The following is a 17,366-nucleotide window of genomic DNA, read 5'->3' on the forward strand; positions in this document are numbered from 1 at the left end:
TTGGGGTCATTTAAAAATCTTCTCAAGAACCACTGGGCCAGAAAAGCTGAACTTTTCATGAAAGCTTCCTGACATAGTGCAGATTCAAGTTTGATCAAATCATGGCCCCCGGGGGTTGGATGGGGCCACAATAGGGGATCAAAGTTTTACATACTAATATATAGGATAAATCTTTAAAAATCTTCTTCTTAAGAACCACTGAGCCAGGAAAGCTGAGATTTACATGAAAGCTTCCTGACATAATGCAGATTCAAGTTTGTTCAAATCATGGCACCCGGGAGTTGGGGATGGGGCCACAATAGGGGATCAGAGTTTTACATACAAATATATAGGAAAAATCTTCTCAAGAACCACTGAGCCAGAAAAGCTGATTTACATGAAAGCTTCCTGACATAATGCAGATTCAAGTTTGTTCAAATCATGGCCCCTGGGGGCATGATGGGGCCACAATAGGGGATCAAAGTTTTACATACAAATATATAGAGGAAAAATCTTCTTCTCAAGAACCATTGAGCCAGAAAAGCTGAGATTTACATGAAAGCTTCCTGACATAATGCAGATTCAAGTTTGTTCAAATCATGGCCCCTGGGGGCATGATGGGGCCACAATAGGGGATCAAAGTTTTACATGCAAATATATATAGAAAAAATCTTCATAAGAACCACTGTGCCAGAAAAGCTGAAATTTACATGAAAGCTTCCTGATATAGTGCAGATTCAAGTTTATTCAAATCATGGCCCCCGGGGGTTGGATGGGGCCACAATAGGGAATCAAAGTTTTACATACTAATATATAGGATAAATCCTTAAAAATCTTCTTCTCAAGAACCACTGTGCCAGAAAAGCTGATATTTACATGAAAGCTTTCTGACATATTTCAGTTCAAATCATGGCTCCCAGGGGAGGATGGGGTCACAAGGGGCGGGGATCAAAGTTTTGCATACAAATATATAGAGAAAATCTTTAAATATGAGCCAAGTGACTCAGGTGAGAGACGTGGCCCTTGGGCTTTTTCTTAACTTCTGTTTGAAAAATACCAGGTCAATCATTACCATTTTTGGTTTGATGATCTCTAGGATGAAAGGAATATAGATATATAAGTTAAACTGATGAACAGGTACCTCCATATAGTGTTGATTTATGTTCAAACTTTAATTCATGGTCTAACGTTTCAGAATTGGGAAGTGTTTGTTTTATATCTGAATATATATAAATTTGAAAATCTTTTTCTCTAAAACCGCTAGCTGGTCCAAAGTTTCTCAAACTGATTTGCAAGCATCCTCATTCTTTATAGATTCAAGATCACAACATCACAACATGATCCTAGAAGCTGTATAGAGGAGACTGACTGTGGCTGGGTGTCCCCCTCCCCTTACCAATCACAACATGATCCTAGAAGCTGTATAGAGGAGACGGACTGTGGCTGGGTGTCCAACACAGTGCAAGAGTACCTAATGACTGTGGCTGTTAGTCCCCCTCCATTACCGTGCAGGAGTATCTAATGACTGTGGCAGGGTGTCCCCCTCCCCTTACCGTGCTGTAGGGTTTACTGTGGCTGGATGTCCAACACAGTGCAAGAGTACCTAATGACTGTGGCTGTTAGTCCCCCTCCATTACCGTGCAAGAGTACCTAATGACTGTGACTGGGTGTCCCCCTCCCATTACCGTGCAGGAGTACCTAATGACTGTGGCTGGGTGTCCCCTCCCCTTACCGTGCAGTAGGACGTATTGACTGTGAGTGTGACTGGGTGTCCCCTCCCATTATTGTGCTGTAGGGTTTACTGTGGCTGGGTGTCCCCTCCCCTAACCGTGCTGTAGGGTTTACTGTGACTGGGTGTCCCCCTCCCCTTACCGTGCTGTAGGGTTTACTGTGACTGGGTGTCCCCTCCCCTTACCGTGCTGTAGGGTTTACTGTGACTGGGTGTCCCCCTCCCCTTACCGTGCTGTAGGGTTTACTGTAGCTGGGTGTCACCCTCCATTACTGTGCAGTAGGAACAATGTAACGATACATAACAAAGAAAAAACGATGTTTAAGGTGTTTCTTTGTCAGTGATCAGAACTCGATGATGATTTATTTGAATACATTATAGTATTACCATGATTATAGAATATTTGCTCAAGTCGAAGGACATCTTTAAGGACTCGCACCTTAAAAAGATCCTGTGTCCCAAATCTTTAGATTATAAGGAACCTTTGAGGATTTTATCTTATATAATATCTGAACAATTTTTCTTTTGATAGATGTGAAAGATTATGGTCAAACTGGACTGCTTTAAGAACAAAGTAAAATTGTGAGGAGGTGATTGAAGTTGCAGTTCTTCTCAAATCCCAGAACCCACACTAAGGCCAGTCTGCTGGACTTCCAACTGATCTATGATAACACCTGCCCATTCAACCAAATTCGTTGATGACCAGTGTGGGCCAGCTAAGTGATTGGTCAGTCCCATATGCTGCGGGGGTATTTATTTTATTTGAATTATATGACAGCTTTAGTCTTCAATTATATCAGTTGACTTTGCTGTTTGCTGATTTGGTATGACCGCACTTTTTAAAGAAATCTCGGGTAGATTGTTGTTACACTGGTCCGTCTGTCTGTCTGTCACACTTTCTTCTTCGTCAAATTCCTCTTTCATATTAAACAGTTACCAACCAATCTTTGGGAACTTGATAGGCGGTGTTCTGTAAATGTGCAATATGGTTTTGGAACTTTTAATTTTACCCTGGAGCAAAATGGGGGTAAAAAATATTTTTTTTTATCAAAACAATATGTGTAAAGTGACATTGACCTTTATGAAATGACCTCGAGTGACTCTTAGAGCCATTTGCCTCATATTTATTTGTGGTATACATGTATATCATACAATGTCATGTGATAAATACCTGTTCAAAAACTGTTGTAAAAATAAGGAACTTTTTCCAAGGTTGAATAATATACTAGCTGCAATAATGTAGCCCTCCCTGACTTTTTTTATTCTGATGTTTTTGGGAGAGGGCTACAATTCCATAGGATCTTTGTAATGATGCAAAATACGTTTATGAATAACATGTGATTGATAAGTTTTATGTATTTGTCTCCAATGTTGTTTACACTAAAAAAAAAAAGTACCAACTTTGCACTGGGCATGTCTAATAAAGGTGTTTTTCATTAAATATCCTGTACAACATGCAACATTCTTCGTTGTCTCCACCATGCTTTTTATCGTGAAGTATCGTTGGTGAATCCACTGTAAAAATTGAACATTGACAATATAGTTACTCGAGTTTCTCCTACAAAGAAACGAAAATCCAATCTGATTAAAATCAGATCTTTGATCCGCTCCGTTATTGTTGTGTTGCTACACAAAGCGCTTTTTGTAGTGACATAACAATAATGGAGCGGATCGAAGATCTAATTTTTGTAGTGACATAACAATAATGGAGCGGATCGAAGATCTAATTTTAATCAGAATGAGGAAAATTATGTGGTGACAGAAAAAAAATTACACTCGATTTGCTATTCATTTTTTAACTAGATATCAAATTCAAACCCTTTCTATACCAATGGAATTGCCTTCTCCTTCGTACTCACCTATTGATATAAACACTACCTTGTATGGGTATGTGCAAATAACTTCACCAACGGAAATTCCATTGAACATGGCGCACAATTTGTATTTAGAAATTGAAATACACGTATATCGAAATTGTTAAAAACGGTAGAATAGAGGCTCACAAATTGTAAGCTGCAGGTTGTACATATATGGACAAAGAAACATATAACTTTTGTTTTACATAAAGAAAGCCAGCAAATGTTTAGAATGATCGAAAATGTCGTGGTAGTGAATCACTCCTGCATCTGCACCATTACAGAGATCCTAAGGAGTTGTATAGTCTTATTCAAAAATAAATCAGAGATGGTCACACTATTGCAGCTACATATAATAGTGTACCTGTTCTGAGTGACCTTTCCCTTTCCAAAATGACTTTGAGAGACCATGGTCCAATGATCAATATCTTGAAATATTGTGTTAATTTTCATAACTCGGGTATATATTGAGTGACCTTGACCTTTATGTAGTGACCTCGAATGACTTTTGTCACAAAACTATTTACCTATTACTTATTTTTGGGATTGATGATAAAAATTGTTGAAATAAGGCATTTTTTCCTCGAATAAGGTACAAAGCGTATGTTCCGAGTGACCTTGAGCTTTCCAAAATGACCTTGGTCTAAAACATGAAAAATTATTGAAATATTGTTGAAATGAAGGGTTATTATTTATATACTCAGTACATGTTGAGTTACCTTGACCTTCACAAAATGACCTTGAGTGACCTTTGTATAAAAGTAATTTGCCTATTACTTATTTGGGTGATATATGATCAATATCTGTTCAAAATTGTTGAAATAAGAAACTGACCTTGATCCAAAAGTTCCTGTCCCAAAGAATATTTGATTCTATCAATTTCTGATGAAAGATTTAGGAGATATGAGCTCGGATGGACGGACAGACATGACGGCGACTGTATGATTCCCCAATTTTTTGGGGGGAACATAAAATCCTGGTTCCCAAAACTCCTCTTACATTTTACACAGTATCCAAATTATCTTTTGGAATATAATCTTAATATGGTATCCAGTAGATGTGCTATAAGTTTTTGGATATTTCATTTTCATCTAGGGGCCAAATGATGGTAAAAAAAAAAGATGTATTTTCAACAAAAACACCCCTGATTCCCAACAAAACTCCAATGTCATTTTACACAAATAATCTTTTAGAAGATAATTAATGATGTCCTATAAATGTGCAATAAAGTTTCGGAATTTTCATTTCCACCCTGAGGACCAAAAGGCATTAAATAATTGATAGAAAAAGCTGATTCTCAGAACTTACATTATATTCTGTAGCCAGTGTGCAACAAGTTTTCAGAATTTTTTTCTTTTTCACCTCGAGGGGCAAATTGGTTGGAAATACCAAGAACAGTGCATTGTGTCATGTGCAGCAAAATATATTTGTATTAAATGTTGTAGTCTCAACCATTTGAAAGATATTTGAACAGTCTAAAAATGACAGGGTAGGGATGACCCTGAGGCACTTACTAGCCCATCATAATACTCTAGGCATCTTGACATATGCAGCAAGAATAAATAGGGCATAGATTATATTTAAAGACAAACACTTGCAAGCAAGTATTTCTGTCTTATGACACAATTGTTTGCATTTAAATATACTCTGTACCCTATATTTCACAGCATCTAGTTATTCATGTATGCTGTAGATAATGTCCAAACTTATAGAGGTCTTGTGTTGTGGCAGGCTTTGGCACATTAAAGAACCCCCACTGCTACATTCTTGAACACTAGCATTGGTCTAACTTTGTTGTACTTCACCTACAGCAGGTGACGTCTCAATACAAGTAAAAACAAATTCAACGGGACGTAAAAACAAACAAAAAATGTCTGAACTTTGTTGAGGTTAATGATATAAGTCTTTTAAAAATGCAAACAATTCTTGATATGACTCAGTTTGATACGATTTCTATTATCTGTGTTGATTTTGTAGGATTGTGATGTTATTGATGGTAAACAGAAGACTGGGGCCTTGTATCTGAAGATCTGTGACAAAGATCAGATGTTCAACAAATCTAAGTAAGTACTCAGTAATAATGTAAGACTGTACTCGAGATAATGTTTATGTAATAATACAGATATTGAAATACATAATAAACAAACAGAATAATGTTCTATCAGACACGAATAAACAACCTTGCTTGGTGACTAAATGGGGTGGTCCTTCGAAAACCGAGGCCCCGTGTCGCAGCAGGTGTGGCACGATAAAGATACCTCCCTGTTCAAAGACCATAAGTGCTGAGCATAGGCCTAAATTTGGCGGCCCTTCACCGGCAGTGGTGACATCTCCATATAAGTGAAATATTCTCAAGAGGGCTTATCTTCACCAGTCCAGGGTAACGAACCAATAACCCTTGACTTGTGAAAATGAAGAGAGCCTTTAAACAATCAATATACATACAGTGTCAATACACAGGTTAGTTACACATCACACACACTGCTGTAATTAACACACAGCTGTAATTAACACGCAGCTGTAATTAACACGCAGCTGTAATTAACATGCAGCTGTAATTAACACAGTGTTTGAAGATGTAATTAACATGGTTTAACACTGTAATCCACATACAGAGCTGTAATTAACACTGGGTTGGTAGATGTAATTAACACTGTGTTGGTAGATGTAATTAACACTGTGTTGGTAGATGTAATTAACACTGTGTTGGTAGATGTAATTAACACTGTGATGGTAGATGTAATTAACACTGTAGAGATGTGTAATTAACACCGTGATTATAGATATTGGATTTTCTTCACTTTAGCAGTGCCTAACTCAGCCACAAAGAGGTTGTCTCTGATGTCCACACATAAACCCCATGGACTGAGTAAATCACAGTGAATGTAACGGAGGAACTGTCCGTCCTGATCTAGGATGTGGATACGGTGTTTGTAACAGTCTGCTGTCAGGATGTGACTCTGGCTGTCTGTAGTGATGCCGAATGGTTTAAATGATTGCTCGGTATTAGAGGGATGACCAGTGTATCTAAATCGGAGTTTTCCTGACTGATTGACCACCACTACTGCACTAGCTCTATAGTCAGCCACACAGATATCCAGGTTCTTGTTCTCACTAAGGTGTTTATAGTAACCACCAGATGAGTAGAGAGGACGACCCTGATCATCAAACTGAATGCTTTGTTTCTCTGTGGAGCCGGAGTAACGCACGACTTTGAATTGTTTTCCATCATCACTGTACATGGTAACCAGGAGATCGTTATCCGCGGTACAGCAGACATAGAGAGGTCTCCACCCCTGTAGTGTGATCACAGTCTGTATCTGTTTATTCTTAATTAGGTTTATATTGTTACTATTGTCAGTATAAACAAGATCTCCGTCCCGTGTCACTGCTATGTCCCCTGGATAGTCCCCTGACTTGGTTTGTATTGATGTCAGTAGTTTACTCTGGAGGTTGAGCAGCTTCATGGTTTCGTTATTCCCGCATGTCCAGACTTGATCTTCACTCAGACAGCTAACACTGTGTAGATATTGATACCCAGTGTCTATGGTGGCGGTGACGCGCGGGTCATCAAGCAGTGGTTTGACTGGAGGAGACGATACAGCTTCTGCTGACTTCATTGTGTCGCCTTGTTCTGTGTTAATGGATAATGGCGACAGAGAACCAAACATTTCACGGAGCTTTTCTGTGTTTATTTTCTGAGGAGATAAACTCGGTAATGTGACTCGGACTTTAGGAGGTAATTGTCGGAACTCGCCATTCCTAGATTTGTAAGTAGACGTTAAAGAGACGTCCTTGGTGTTCAGTATTTTCTTCAGGTCCTCAATGATCTTTCTAAGTTCTGTAATTCTCTGTGTAATTTCATCTGTGTTTTTATCTAAGGCAGCCATATGTTTATTTTTCATCTCCTGAATGTCGGATTTCCGCTGGTTGACAATGGCGGTGACCTCCCGGTGTAAGACTTCTCCTTGTTGGTCGGCAGCTGTTGTCAGTTTCCCGTAATTCGTTTCTAACTCGGATTTCTCTGTTTGGACATCGGACGCCATTTCTTCATATCGAGGACAAATTCTGCTCTCTAGTTCCTCTAAATCTTTTTGTAAACTTTCTGTTTTAGCGCTGAATTTTTCCAGAACATCACATAAATTGTGCCCTCTATGTTTTTTTGAGACACAGGTAGAACAGACAGGAACGTCACATTCCTCGCAGTAAAGTTCGCTTTGTTTGTCGGCGTGTGTCGGACATTTTGGGTAGACTTTGGGGGCAGAACTTTTCTCTATGAACGGTATGACTCGGTGTTTTCTAGACGAATCCAAGAGATGTTTACCTACACAGTTAGTACAGAGATTTATATTACAAAGTTCACAGTGACTCTGTAGCGGGGCAGTTTCACAGGAGTCGCACAGTAGGACTTCCTGCGCACTGCGCCGGGGGTGCAGCATTTCTGGTGTCGGGTTCACATTAGTAGTTCACTGTCAATAAAAAGACGAATATTTAATTTTCAGTGTTAGTTTACCATTGCAGAATATAGATGTGGATTTCAATAAACATGTTACATGTAACCGGGGAAACAAACAATTTACAGTTAGAATTGTACGTCAGCTTTATCTTCTATTATATTCTATTCCAGTAAAAAAAAAAATAAGCAATTCAACAAAACTATCTTATCAATGTGTTCAATCGTTCAAACTTCATAGCTTGTACATTTATAACACTTCGGTGACACTGAAATGTGTATATAATTTTGTCTCGCCTCTAAATCCAAAATGGCCTCCGTGATATTTCGACCTTCAGTGTAGTCCCGTGCTTTACCTGTGTGTGGTGTGATCGGTTCTATATATACATCATATCTACACCAGCTAGTAGACCTGTAGACGCTCCTGTTTGAATAGATTTAAAGTTCATATTGACCCAGTTTGTAATATAGCAGTGCTGTTCTCATTCAGATATAAATATACTTCGTATAAATCTCAATGTATACCTGAACAAATCATAACAGATCGTCCGAGAGACAAAACCATGGTAGGATTCAATGATACGAAAAACAATCAAGAGATCCACTTCACAGTAAAGGCCAAAAGCATTCAAAACGAATAAGGACTGATGGGGCCGCGTACAGAAAAGTTCGTAATTCAGTGAACAATATAAAAAAAAAAAAAAACCAACATGCGATATCCAATTATGATGACAGTATTGAAACCTACTTAATTGTAATTTTGTAATTGTAATTAAAAGATTTATATAGCGCCCTATCAACATTAGTTCTCTAAAGCGCTTTACAAAATGTGTTCACCATCAAATGGAATATCAGAGCAAAAAGGATCTTTTGCGCCATTGTTCGAGGCACTAGGTTCGCAAACTGATAAACGGATATTGCTTATTTTTCCGTGAAAATATTTAGCAAAGTTTTGCGATAATTCCTTTCCCTCAGAAGATGAAGGTAAAATGGGTTCAGACGTGTTACCCATGAGCCGATTCGTCAGACAATATAGTTTCTTAGAGTCTCTTAGACGATTCGAGTAAAGAAAATGCAGATTAGAGTTATTTAAAAAAAAAAATTATTTGTACCTGACTCTGTAAAACATTGGAATTTATCAAATGTAGAAGCCAGAGAAGCCATCTCAATCAATTCATTCTCCAAAAATATAATAACAGACATTACAAGACCACCATCATATCACTCTTTTGGAAAACGATTCATCAACTTTATTCATACTAATCTAACGCTAAAATGTATACTTCATTATGATCTTTATAGGCGTAATGTTACAAATTCTCCATTTTGTTCATGTGGAGTGGACATAACAAAGATGTATATCTTTTTTTTTTTTTTTTTTTCCTTGTAAAAATTACGCTAGGGCTAGAAATGGTCTTTTTAATCACTTGTATATTCCTAACTTAGTCAATATTGATACAAATCTATTACTGTACAGCGATTTTAACATGCTGTTGCAGACTAATATAAATATTTTTTCAGCTGTTCATTTTATAGTTGAAATTAGTAGATTCGTTTAATTATTGTACATTTTACCCGTTAATTAGTAGATTCATTTAATTATTGTACATTTTACCGTTAATTATTATCTCGCATGACATGCATGTATTGTAAGACTTTTAGGAGAGGGACTAGTAATTAGATTAGTAATTAGATCTTGTTTCCAGTCCTTTTGATTTTATTAATAAAATATGTTCAAAACAAAACAATCTCGTTGACATCGGTAGATTAAGGGAGAGGCGTTAAAGTTTAACTAGAATAATTATATTATAACTTGTATGAAGATGTTTAGAAAATCTCCTTAGAATTAGTGACCATTCTGAAGAATATAGAAGGGTGTGTGTGTGGGGGGGGGGGGGTGCTGTTTAGCAACTCATGTGGGTTTCTTCTACATAGCCTCCGTGCAGGTGACGCTACTGTCGCGCGGCTAATTAGGCTGTTTAAATGTGTGTGATATGATTTCCAAACAAAATGGATGCTGCAAATCGGAGTCCTCCTAAAATGACTCTGTAGAGGAAAATGTTACGCAACAGTTTTCCGAAAACGAAAACGGGGGTATTTAGAGGGGAGATGTTTATTTTTATGTTTTTGTTTAACGGTTCTGTTTGTTGCATATGCATGCAAGCCGTTCCTTTCTGCAAGTGTTTGAGCTTTATTTGATAAATAATATTATTGTTGGTGAAGAAGGACATAAATATTTTTATAATTTTTTGTGTTAGGTAATAAGAATTTGAAGTTATTCGAGGTAATAAAAATCTGAAGTTATTGGAGGATTCAATGCCCTTTCCTTTATGCTAGAGTTTCATTTGATAAATAATTCACGTTTGTTTAAACTGAAGAAGAACATAAATATATTCATATTTTTTTGTGTTAAGCAATAAGAATTTTAAGTCATTCGAGGTTTCGCTGCCTTTCGTGGTCCCCCCCCCCCCCCCCCCTCCCCTAGTATTTCAATGCTTTATGATTTTGTTGATATATACTACATTTTTATTTGTAGAATGTCGATGTTGATGAGGAGATCAGAAGAGTGTTTATTGTATATTTAACGTAATAAAGTTTGTTGCTCTCTCACATATGAGACTTTATATTGTTAAATTATTCCGGTACAGTTGTTAGCTAGAGTACTTTCATTGTATACTGTAATAGAAACAAAAGGGAAAATGCAACAGATCAGACAGGGATTCGAACCCGACCGGTGGTTGATCGCTCTGGCCGTCACATCCCCCCTTAAAGCAGAATGTTGCACCAGAGGAATTTGATGTGGATGAAAAAGTGGAGGATGTGTACAAGAATATCTTGAAATTGAAAACTTTTTGGTACTGGGTTGTTCCGCAAGGGCCATGTGTTGATTAATATATGTCTATCAACTGGAACTTCACGGCAGACATGTATAAGATAATGCCCAAAAAATCAGAAACAAAAAAGTATTTCTTAATAAAAATGACATTTTACCTAGCGCGATATAGTGATTTAGTCAAACAATGCCGTTTTAATAGAAAGGAATCTGAAAAAAAAAACAAAAAAAAAACAACCTCTGCTTGACTCCAAACCACATCTCCAGTTCAGTATGGCATACGACGTGCTAACCTCCTGAACTGCTCAGCTAGGTAATTAGATCTTAAAGGGTAAGGAAATATTGATATCTTAAAAGGAAGTCAGCCATTCTTATACCTTCTTGTATCTCTTCTTGTATCTTTTCTCGACCACAGGCACCTAACGTGTGGATAGCTTGTATAGATCTTGTGTACATAACCACCAGTGGTTTTTCAGGCCACTGTGAAAGTTACCACACATAAATGAAATTCGCCCCCCCCCCCTTTTGATGTAATCTTTCGGGTTGACTGATACATAATTTTAAACGTTGAAAAGCCCCCTCCCTCCCTTCCCTCTTTTGCAACATACGAGGGGGGGGGGGGGGGTCACCGGCGTTAATCCGCCTTTAGACAGATATACGTGTTTCAGTATTTTTTGCTCTAAAAACAAATATCTGATACATGTGAATATTGTTGGTATTACAAGATATAGACAAATAGATTGGTGCAAATGTTCATGAATATGTGGAAGTTGTTAAAACGCCGAACGGAAAACTGAACGGAAATTTAAGAATTCGAAGAATTGCAATGTAGCAAAGTTAACACCGAAAATCAGACATATATGCTTTATATTAATATAAAATAAATCTGTTAATTCCTCTTACTAGGTTAATAAACTTCTCCTTAGTCTACAGTTACTCTGTTTCGATCAGCTGTATATCTCTTCGGGTTTAACACTAATCCGCAGGATACCGGTACGTGTACGAATTTTCACTTTACATAAATCGATCCCAAAATGAAGCAAACCTTATACACATCGGACTCGTTCGCATTAAAGATGTGATACATATAATGTCAGGTGTTGAACTAAAATCAAATTCTCAAGTCCAATATCATCTTTAAAATACGAAGTTCGATTTAAGAAGGCTCTGTATGGGGAAACTATTGAAAAATTGGGAAAACTAGAGCAAAGCTCGTTGTAAAGCAACGAGAGGTCTTCCGTCGGAGCTGTGTGAACTTTAATAAAGGTGTACTATAAATTTTTATCGTAAGGTGTTTAATAAATGTATACTACTCAAGTACATGCGTGTATGATCTCATTCCACGAATCAGTCTTTTGTGGCCCTCATGTATGTGGGATTAAATTCTTTCAGCATTTAACTTTTCAGTACCAATAATGAAGAAAAAATTACTATTTAAAGTAGGGGTCTAGTAGCGTGACGTCATGTCCGGATCGAACTCTGGTATTGGTTCACGTACTATTATTATCAAACATATTTTTACATTTACCTGTATGTTTTTTAATTTAGTAAAATGAATACAATAACACTCAATCACTTATATTTGAGTAGACTATGGCTCCAATCTTCTTTCCATTTTTTGTCATCTAATTCACACATAAAACCAGAGGTACATATTTGTTTAATTGATATACAGGGGTATTACATGTTAAAATTATCTGTAAATTAAAAAAAATTCATGATATGCGATAATGCACTTGTGGAATTAAATAAAACAATTCTGCACTTGTTATATATTTGTTATCTTGTTATATATTTGTTATCTTCTATTATGTGAAAATCATCTTCAAAATGACTATTTTGGCCAAAAAATGTAAATATAAATTGAGATGCTGTGAAAATATTATGCTGAGAAAGGGCAGATTTTTAAAATGTATTTTAACAAGCATTCATATATGAACATAATATGTGAGTTTTAATGAAAAATCACAAGTCAAATTTTTTAAATATTCATATTAGTGGTGTTGCAGTGCCGTATTTTTGACTGCCGAGGGCCTGTATTGAGTTCAATTTTGTACCACCATTATTAAAAAACATGAAATTGTGTTAAAATTTCACTTTTAATTATTTAGTTAAACATATTTATTTCATATTTGAGGAAAAAAATTGCAGCATCATACCTCCAACAAAATTTTATGGACATATTCTAGGACTTCTTCAATGAATTTTGATATTGCCGTTTGACAAATGGGGGTGCACGTAATAAAAATACCATAATTTACTCATTATACTGACAACCCCCCATTTTTTTGTTTTTATCATACCCTCAAATGAACAATCTAAGTATTTAAACTCAAATTTTTGAGAAATCACAAGTAGGTCCAGGACTAGGGACCTACCTTAAATTTGTGAAATTTATGGCTCAGGACATACAATAAAGGTTTATTGCTGTTACCAATATTTCATCATACAATAAAATTATGATAGCATAATATTCAGACTGAAGAGAATAATTCATCGAGTTCGAATTATTTATACATACGAATCAAATAAATTGCTCTCAAATCTTGAATATTTTATTAAACTTTAATATTTATCTGTGTAAATACATGTAGTTATATTATGTACACAGTGCGCACAGAAGTCGCGTATGAATTTCACGCCAGGGGCACGTGCCGAAGTTATATAATTTGGACCAGGAGTTCTGAATCAATGTTTAACCAAAGTCATTGTTTTTAAACAATAAAACAACAAATCATTTGAAATGAGACTGGTCAGCCATGAGTTTCTGAATATTCTATACGCATGTTTAGATTTGGTTTAATCATGATTATAAACTATTGATTTCAAAACATGTTCAGAAATAATTCGTTATGTTTGTAAAATGTATCCATTTTCTTTTTCACAACGAAGAATTTGAGTAAAGCGTGTGTGTTCAATTAAAGTAGTGTGAAATCACAGATAGCTAGTCCAGCAGCGATGAATCTTCGATATTAAACACACATTCAATTAGACATGATTGAGAAACGAACTGTATATTAAATTGCAGATTTTAAAAATGATGCCTGACTCAGTGCTCTAGAGTTTTGAATTTAAAACAAATCAAACGCAAGACCAGGGACGTATAAACAAGTATATATTAATACATATTAATACATCCCCGGAAAGACTGAATTATTCGAAAAATCCAATATGATCAAAACATAACATTCTGTGTTATATTTAGGACGACAATGTTTACTTTGTGTACATGCCCTGGTTCACACGCGATAGTTCCTCGAGGCGGTTACGTAATTGTAAACAAAAACAAACCCCGCGGTGTATGTAAGATGCGTGTAGTTAATGACTGAGTTATTCTATGCTTGAAGGTTTGTTTCGTCAATTAAATATATCGTTGTTTTAATAACAAACGTAGAAGAGATAACCTTTTCCTCTTTTTTTTTCTTTGGAATGATCGTTTATATTAAAGCTACTAAATTGGTTAGCATCGAGCACAATCTAATTAAAATAAGATTTTTCTTATATTTCATATGTATATACATTATGTATTTTAAAATCAAAATAATTTATTATCAAAATATCAAGCAAGCTCTTGTGGGTACCGCCCATTTTCCCGGTTTTGTCATTATCTGACCCACCCATGGCTGAAATACTATTTTTATTATCATGATTAAACAGTTAGGTTATACAATCTGTTTCGTTTTTTGGTAGGTTTTGTTTCGTTTCTGTTGGTTTCGTTTTGCATTTTACATGTACCCTAATATAACACCTAAACCCGAGAAAATTCTGCGCTACGAATTGCTTGTTTGTCCACCTCTGTTGTATTCCTTAAAGAGGTTATGCGATTGATCACGTGCACTGTTCGTTATCTTCACCTTTCACTATATTTCCCCGCGTTTCGTTAGTAATTGCGAGGAAATGTTGCATTGATGGCACAGTGCATTGTAATATGGAATAATCCATTATCAGCCAATAGATTGCGAGTGTTAGAAAATGTAATTCAGGTATTCACTTCTAGCCCCAGCTCGTCACGAGATAGACGAAACTTTTATATAGAATAAAATCTTATGTTTTTCATTCGTACCATGAAATGTAAAACATACAAATTAGTTGTGATTGAGGTTCGTTAACACCACCCTGCATCCAGCGGCACCTGTGCTCAAGTGAGCTTTTCTGATAAAAACTTTACGTTGTCTGTCGTTGTCGTAAATTTTTCACATTTTTCTCCAGAACCACTGAGCTAATTTCAATCAAACTTGATACAATTCCACGATGGTTAACGGGGATTCAAGTTTGTTCAAATGAAGGGTCATGTTCTTTTCAAAGGGGAGATAATCATGAAAATAGGATGGGGTCATTAAAAAATTTTGACAAGAAGTTAATTTTAACAAAAACAAGCTCCTGACATACTGAAGATTCAAGATTGTTAAAACGATGGTCCGGGGGTAGAATGGGTCCACAAAAGGGGATCAAACTTTTACATGCGAATATATAAGGAACATCTTTAAAAAAAATTCTCAAGAAGCATTGAACCAATGAAAGTAGTACTACAGTTCAAATTTGCATGAAAGGTTTTTGACATACTGCAGATTCAGGTTTGTTCAAATCATGGTCCCCGGGGATAGGGTGGGTCCACAATATGGGGATCAAAGCTTTACTTGCGAGTACATAAGGAAAATCTTTAAAAATCTTCTTAAGAATCACTTGGCCAGAAAAGTTGATATTTACATGAAAGCTTCCTGATATAGTGCAAATTCAAGTTTATTCAAATTATGGTCCCCAGGGGTAGAGTGGGGCAACAATAGGGGATCAAAGTTTTACATGTGAGTATTTAGGGAAAATCTTTAAACTTCTTTAAAAAAAACCACTGGCCCAGAAAAGTTCAAATTTATATGTAAACTTCCTGATATATGTAGTGCGAATTCGAGTTAGTTCAAATCATATTCCCCGGGGGTAGGATGGGGCCACACTAGGGGATCAAACTTTTTCAGGCGAGTATATAGGGAAGATCTTTGAAAACCTTCTCCTAAAACACCACTGGGTCAGATAAGTTCTGAAATCTTAGACACGGTTATTTCCGATTCCAATTTTACTAGTTTTATGTTTGATCAGGATACGCAATGGTATCCACGCCATTACTGTAACACGTGATCAAGTTAAATCGTTTTGTTCTATCATAGATAGTATATGATACGAGTTATCCGTCTTAATTGGTGTGCATACTGAGTTGGCTACAATGCGTATCTAAATACATATCTAAATACGCCCTGCCAGTCATGGTATTCTAACGCACAGGGAGGCTGACGTTAAATATTGGGTATGTTGCATTTATGATTTCAAATGATAATTTGATAATGTATTAATACAATAAGCAATATGTCAGATACATCTAAATTTTAGAGAGAGAAAACTCGTGATAATCACGGTGGCGATTCACTTGACTTTGGCATGTCCTATTACTGAAAAATGAACATCTGAAGGATTTTCTCAGGAACAAATCTATACTAAAATAGAATTTCTAGGTGCGATAGATGCAGAGAACATTGACAGTTTTTTGTTTTCAGTCAAAATCTTTTCGACTGCCAAAAAACTGTGCCAATGTTCTCTGCATCTATCGCACCTAGAAATTCCATTTTAGTATAGATTTGTTTCTGAGAAAATCCTTCAAATGTTAATATAACTTATGTGACAATTAACTATTGATCAAGGTTATTCTTATTTCTTTGGATTTTCCCTTATGTTGACTTTCGTCGTCATTTTTCTGGATAATAGGTCATGCCAAAGTCGCCTGATTCACCACCCTGTACATAATATTTATGTTAAGTTAGAACTTTTATGGCTTTGGTCTGGTTTTTGAAAAAAAAAATGCACGTCTGCAACCGAATGCAATCTTTGTTTATGAAATATTGTTTAATAATACAAAAATCGAAAATGAAAGTGCGTCAGAGCGGAACAGATGTAGTGAGCGACTTTGCAAATTTCAGTTATATTTTCCCGAATAAAATTCAATAAGAGATGTGTCTGTTGTTGGTGAGGTGTGTCTGTTGATGATGAGGTGTGTCTGGTGTCGTTGGTGAGATGTGTCTGTTGATGATGAGGTGTGTCTGTTGTTGGTGAGATGTGTCTGGTGTTGATGAGATGTGTCTGGTGTTGATGAGATGTGTCTGGTGTTGTTTGTGAGGTGTGCCTGTTGTTGATGAGAGATATCTGTCGTTGGTGATATGTGTCTGTTAATGATGAGGTGTGTCTGTTGTTGTTGAGATATGTCTGTTGTTGTTGAGATATGTCTGGTGTTGATGAGATGTGTCTGGTGTTGTTGGTGAGATGAGTCTGTTATTGGTGAGATGTGTCTGTTGATGGTGAAGTGTGACTGTTGTTGATGATGAGATGTGTATGTTGTTGATATGTGTCTGTTGATGGTGAGATGTGTCTGTTGATGATGAGGTGTGTCTGTTGTTGATGATGAGATGTGTATGTTGTTGATATGTGTCTGTTGATGGTGAGATGTGTTTAGTGATGATGAGGTGTGTCTGTTGA

The 17,366-nt window shown here is 36.4% G+C and overlaps 1 protein-coding gene and 1 long non-coding RNA gene across 3 annotated transcripts; one reads left to right on the forward strand and one right to left on the reverse strand.

Moving 5' to 3' along the window:
* The first annotated feature begins 972 nt into the window (after nucleotides 1–972).
* Nucleotides 973–10,626, forward strand: LOC125664190 (uncharacterized). 2 transcript variants are annotated; one of them, XR_007365744.2, is made up of 3 exons: nucleotides 973–2,457; nucleotides 5,542–5,627; nucleotides 10,554–10,626. It is a non-coding gene; the product is annotated as an uncharacterized LOC125664190 (long non-coding RNA). The 2 variants fall into 2 exon arrangements; XR_007365743.2 differs by having other exon boundaries at nucleotides 973–2,435.
* Nucleotides 5,658–8,692, reverse strand: LOC125664173 (E3 ubiquitin-protein ligase TRIM71-like). The gene is made up of 2 exons (XM_056152604.1): nucleotides 8,315–8,692; nucleotides 5,658–8,033 (listed from the first exon to the last, which is right to left on the reverse strand). Exon 2 carries the CDS (start codon nucleotides 8,001–8,003, stop codon nucleotides 6,342–6,344), a length of 1,662 nt encoding a protein of 553 aa, XP_056008579.1. The 5' UTR covers nucleotides 8,004–8,033; nucleotides 8,315–8,692; the 3' UTR covers nucleotides 5,658–6,341.
* Nucleotides 10,627–17,366: the final 6,740 nt, after the last annotated feature.

Source organism: Ostrea edulis, chromosome 1 (assembly GCF_947568905.1).
Source record: "Ostrea edulis chromosome 1, xbOstEdul1.1, whole genome shotgun sequence".
Lineage (NCBI taxonomy): Eukaryota > Metazoa > Mollusca > Bivalvia > Ostreida > Ostreidae > Ostrea > Ostrea edulis.

What these genes read in the sequence shown, in the direction of transcription:
- LOC125664173 (XM_056152604.1), bottom strand. Translation starts at nt 8,003, where the DNA reads ATGCTGCACCCCCGGCGCAGTGCGCAGGAAGTCCTACTGTGCGACTCC.